The 5,704-nt window shown below is 51.8% G+C and overlaps 1 protein-coding gene across 1 annotated transcript in view; it reads left to right on the top strand.

The window, feature by feature from the left end:
* Positions 1–4,490: 4,490 nt before the first annotated feature.
* LOC142988725 (FERM, ARHGEF and pleckstrin domain-containing protein 1-like) overlaps positions 4,491–5,704 on the top strand; it is a 19,392-nt gene continuing 18,178 nt past the window's right edge. The window contains exons 1-4 of the mRNA XM_076137956.1: positions 4,491–4,502; positions 5,023–5,127; positions 5,446–5,488; positions 5,692–5,704. The exon at positions 5,692–5,704 is cut by the window's right edge and continues 66 nt beyond it. Of these exons, the coding sequence (XP_075994071.1) occupies positions 4,491–4,502; positions 5,023–5,127; positions 5,446–5,488; positions 5,692–5,704 (173 nt within the window). The remainder of the gene's footprint in view (positions 4,503–5,022; positions 5,128–5,445; positions 5,489–5,691) is intronic.

The following is a 5,704-nucleotide window of genomic DNA, read 5'->3' as shown; positions in this document are numbered from 1 at the left end:
GTGAAAGGACCTCAGCTGGGATTAGAAACAGGAGATTGACTGAGTGGACTGAAGACGTGTGAGATGTTTACTTTCCTGTCTTTTCCCTCCTGGAGACTTCTTATCATCGCTCTCCCCCATCTGGTTTCTGTCCGTGTTGACGTTAGTCAGAGAGCGGAGCGGACGGCGACCTGAGAGGAGGAACTCTCAAAGAGCCCCTCGCCTCCTGCCAGGTCGCCTGAAGGCATCTCCTCTCCTTTCACGCATGCCTGGGTACAAATGCCATCATTCTGAAAAAATGACATTTCCTGAGCGCTTGATAAGATCAAGCACAAAGATGTGAAAAATGGGCCTCATATTCTCTCATCTATCAAAACTCAGGCAGGTAGAACATGAAGAAAGAGCTTTAGTAAAGACTGCACACCCTCAGAGAGAGAGAAGAGAGGAGAGAAGAGAGAGAGAAGAGAGAGGAATGTCTGACTGGAATCGAGAGAGAGAGAGAGAGAGAGAGAGAGAGAGAGATTTTCTGTCCTTTCTCTGGCTGCAGAGTAACTGTGAGTGTGGGTTTGGCAGAGAGAGAGACACGCTGAGTGTGAGACAGGCTCTGTGGCACAGTGTTTACGATAGGCAAGGGGCCAAGAGGCTAACAGGAGTCTAGACAAACCGGTCAAGACGTGGAGTGTGTCCAAAAGGAATCCAATCAAAGGGGGAGAGAGAGAGGGAGAGAGACAGACAGACAGACAGATAGAGAGAGAGAGAGAGAGAGAGAGAGAGAGAGATTTGGGAGGACAGATGGACATGTTTGATGAAGATTGAGGAATCTGGATAACTGAGCTTGAGGTTGTCATAGTAACACAACCCAAAAACACTCTCTCCTCTCCAGCCGCCGCCAACTGGCCGTAATGGATATGTTTATATTTAGCTGCAACACACAGCCGCTCTAACATGCACTTACTGCTCTAGTAATAACTCTGTAATTAACCTCCGACATGCTGGAAAAGACATGAGTCACTTTATAAAAGGTTAACTGAGAAAACTTGACTTCTCTCTCTCTCTCTGCCTCTCTGCCTCTCTCTCTCTGCCTCTCTCTCTCTGCCTCTCTCTCTCTCTCTCTGCCTCTCTGCCTCTCTCTCTCTCTGCCTCTCTCTCTCTCTGCCTCTCTCTCTCTCTGCCTCTCTCTCTCTCTGCCTCTCCCTCTCTGCCTCTCTGCCTCTCTGCCTCTCTCTCTCTGCCTCTCTCTCTCTGCCTCTCTCTCTCTGCCTCTCTCTCTCTTTGCCTCTCTCTCTCTCTGCCTCTCTGCCTCTCTCTCTGCCTCTCTCTCTCTCTCTCTCTCTCTCTCTGCCTCTCTCTCTCTCTGCCTCTCTCTCTGCCTCTCTGCCTCTCTCTCTCTCTGCCTCTCTCTCTCTCTGCCTCTCTCTCCCTCCCTCTCTGTCCCTCTTCCTCCTTCCCCGTGTCACACACACACTGAATGGTTTCCTGGATGCATTGATCTCCCAGAGTCTCTCCCAGTGCAGAGGGGAGTGCAGATGTTGTTGCTCTCCCTCTCCCTCTCTCCCCCTCACACGTCCTGTTCTATTCTGATGCGTGGAGGTTTGAGCCGTGGTTTGAGCGTGTCTCTACAGACGGATGCCAGATTCCATCTTAGCTCTCTGGCAGACAGACAGTTGGATGTTGAAGCTCACTCCACTTCTTCTGCTTAAACAATACAGGCCTGTCATTATCTCTTCAAAGGGCCGAGCCGCACTGGTGTGAGGCCCAAACAGACAGCTGGGTGAACTGGACCCTGCCTCCTCTTCATCAGTGCCACCTCTGCTGCTCCACTCACTGTGGATCTGCAGCAGGAAGACTTCAACAGCTTCAGCAGGCTCTTAGCAGTGTTTGAGCTCTCTCTGTCTGTGTGTGTGTGTGTGTGTGTGTGTGTGTGTGTGTGTGTGTGTGTGTGTGTGTGTGTGTGTGTGTGTGTGTGTGTGTGTGTGTGTGTGTGTGTGTGTGTGTGTGTGTGTGTGTGTGTGTGTGTGTGTGTGTGTGTGTGTGTGTGTGTGTGTGTGTCTGTGGTTTTGGCTGAGTGAGAAAGCCTCATTGATGCAAGTTGCTGAATGAAGTGATTGTGATTTGGACTGAAAGGACCTCAGTATGAGAGTATGAGCTCCACAGGGCCGGATCAACTCTTCTCAGCTGAAACACACACACACACACACACACACACACACACACACACACACACACACACACACACACTCAGCTGTACCTTGAAACTCTTGAAACTGTAAACTCTTCCCTCCTGTAGGAGCTTCCTGTCTCCTCCTCCTGTCTCCTCCTCCCTCTGTCCCTGTGTGTCACTCACATCATATAAACACCATATCTGAGCCCAGCAGGCTGGTCTGCTGGCTCTGGTGGGGCTGTAGTCTTGCTGTGGTCCGATCGTGAGAACAGGCTGCTGCGCTGCTTTAAGCACTCTAAGCTGCTTAATGTAGAGAGGCAGTGTTTGCTCCTGATGTCACAGCGACAGGAAGCTGCTGCCTCTCAGGGCGGAGGGACGTCGCCTACAACCCAGATATTCACCCGCCGCATTTAGATTTGCATACACACTTGAAGAATTTGATGGCACTTTCCCACACAGCGCCTCCCTGCTAATCCTCCACCTTTGACTCTGAGCGCTCAGGACGCTGCCGTCGCACGTTACCAAGCGCTCTGACTCTGCTAATGAGGCGGATTAGAGGCTGAGGTCATAGATGAGCTCAGCGTGGAGCCCTGCAGGTATTACCTCAGAGGACAGGGACCTGGAGGGGCACTAACAGGGTCCACCCGGGTCCTCCTCTGTGTAGCCACGCTGATCTCCAGTCACTCAGAGGTTTTGTCCCCAGGCTTCCCAGACTCTCCTCCCTCATTTCCTGTCCCCACTCTGAATCCACCCAGTCACTGTGAACTTCCATCTATCTCATAATGTGATAAAGTTAGGGCTGCACAAGTTTGGGATCGTTCTGAGAGGAACATGGCATCATTCAGAGCTGCATTGATCCGATCCAGTGGACTTGGACCGGTTCTTGATGTTTTTAGAGGTTTGCTGCTGCTGCCCATGTTGACCACACCCACTGGGTGAAGCTCGGGTCGGGACCCCAGCCAGCTTCTCTAGTCTCATCCCTTCAATGTGACGTCTTCCCATACCAGACAAAGCAGTAACACTTCAGGCTCATCTGACTTGATCTGAAGTCAGCAGCCTCTTCAGGAGTTTCTGTTCCGTATGTTGCCTGACTGCTATCTTGGCTCAGGAGCAGAACCTGGGCCCGGCTGGTGAGGCCTCACGCTGGGGCCTCAGGCTGCTCTCAGGCGCTGTGTTGTCAGGTTCTTGACAAGCTGCTCTCAGGTTCTTGGACCTGAGAGCAGCTTAAACGCTTGAGTGGGTTTGCTGATGGTGCGAGTGTGTGGAGGTGTTGAGTCTCTGCAGACGGCTGGGAGCAGGAACAGGAAGCTACACGCTCACACAGCACAGCACAGGGCTGGGCCGCTCTTATTGTTGGTGGTATTGTATTGAACATGTTTCCCCCCCCCTCTGTCACATCCCTGGCTCTCAGGTTACCATCACACATATCTGATAGAGCTGGTTGATTGAAGGTAATAGTTCATTCTCCCTTTAAATGGTTAAACTCCTCTCCCTGTCACTCTTCCTCACTCATCCCCAGCCTCTCATTCCGCTCGTCTCCTCTTCTTATTCAGGAATGTGGTCGGAAATGTCAACAAGCAGAGGTGAAGGGGCGATGTTGGGCTGAGATGAAAGGAAGTGAGCGTTCCTGCAGCTGTCTGCTCGCTCTGACGGGGAGGAATCATAAATAATCACACTGAGTTGTGCTTTGTGATGAAGCGGGCGAGGCTGGAGGGAGGAGCAGCAGCCACTTTGCTTTCTTTGTCTCCTTTCCTTTGTCTCCTTTCCTTTTCTCTCAGCTCTGTTCTCAGATTCTCTCCCTCTCACCTCCTTAACCTCCTTTCACTCTAGATTCCCTCCACACAGACGTCTGTCAGTGGAGCCTCTCAGCCCCTCACACACCCTCAAGCCTCCATCAGCCTCCATCAGCCTCCATCCACACTCACTGACAGCCTCCTATCAGCTGCACACTGACTGACAGGTTGCCGTGGTCTCCAGTGCCAGCTCTGGGCTCTGGTTCTCTGGGCTCTGGTTCTCTGGTTCTCTGGGCTCTGGTTCTCTGGTTCTCTGGTTCTCTGGTTCTCTGGTTCTCTGGGCTCAGAGCTCGGGGGCGGGGTGTTACTAGGGACTGGCAGACAGACGGATCACATACAGTAGAAACAGATGGACACACACACACACACACCAGCTCACACACACGGTAGCCAGATGGTGACAGACTTGGCACACACCCCGGCCTTCGCCGCTCTGATTCCTCGCTGCCTCCTTTTTCTTCCTTCTCTCCCTCGCTCGCTCGGATTCTTCCTCCCCGTCTACCGCCCGTACATATGTAGCTCGCTGTGTGTGTGTGTGGGATCGATCAATCCCAAAGATGCACAGTTACGTGAGTGTGTGTGTGTGTGTGTGTGTGTGTGTGTGTGTGTGTGTGTGTGTGTGTGTGTGTGTGTGTGTGTGTGTGTGTGTGTGTGTGTGTGTGTGTGTGTGTGTGTGTGTGTGTGTGTGTGTGTGTGTGTGTGCTCACAGACTGTCAGGGCGGTGCTGTTTACTTTGAACTGCCCAGGAGAAAATTCTTTGGGATCATTTTGGTTTTAGTTCCACGTGTGTGTGTGTGTGTGTGTGTGTTCATGATAAATTAACCGAGACGAACAAAGAAGTCCTGACTTGTAATTACAACGTTTGGTTTTGTAAACACTGGCCAAAGGAGCAGAGGCCAGTTTAGATACAGTAGACACACACACACACACACACACACACACACACACACACACAGACATCTCTCCTCAGGCATGGTGGTTGTTTTTTCTTCCACCAGCTGGGCCCTGACCTCCAGCGATCCTAGCGTCCAGCGTCTTCCTCTTTCTTCTCCCTTCTATTCTAATCTAATGTCCTCCCTCCTTTCCCAGCAACGCTCCACAGGCAAGGTGCTGTTCGACCTGGCATGCGTCCATCTCAACCTGGTGGAAGGAGACTACTTCGGCCTGGAGTACCAGGACCAGCGCAAGATGATGGTACGGAACGCTCCGGGGACACACGGGGACACACAGGGACACACAGGGACACACAGGGACATGGAGGCTTGAGTCTGTTCCACACTCTGTTGTTTGGTGAACGGGCAGCTGGTTCTGATCGTGTGCTCGCTGGGTCTCTGTCATCTGCTGGGAGAATCAAAAGAAAGGAGCTGTAAAGGAAATGTAGCTTTTGGACGACAATCAGACAGAATGAGCAGAGACAGATGAGGCGTCATGGTTACTGTACCAGTATGACTTCATATTGTTTCAGATTGATGCGTTCTTACTCCGTCTCCATGGTTTCTCTCTCCTCTCCAGGTGTGGCTGGATCTGCTGAAGCCCACCCTGAAACAGATCAGACGTGAGTAGACACACAGAATTCCAGAGTCAGGCGGACTTATGGAATGCCTTATCTTCCTAAATCAGAACCTAAAAGCCACTCAGGCATGTAGAGGAACCAGGAAGTAGATGAGATGATGTCCCAGCATGCAGCAGTGGGATTCCTCCCTCCACACTGTCTCCTCCTCTTCCTCTATACCTCATCCCTTCTTCTCCTGGTTCCAGGGCCTAAGAACAC

Source organism: Genypterus blacodes, unplaced genomic scaffold, assembly GCF_046128005.1.
Source record: "Genypterus blacodes isolate CSIRO-AG114 ecotype Tasmania unplaced genomic scaffold, CSIRO-AGI_Gbla_v1 ptg000344l_1, whole genome shotgun sequence".
In the NCBI taxonomy this organism is placed as follows: domain Eukaryota; kingdom Metazoa; phylum Chordata; class Actinopteri; order Ophidiiformes; family Ophidiidae; genus Genypterus; species Genypterus blacodes.
This window is presented reverse-complemented; position numbering and strand designations above follow the sequence as displayed.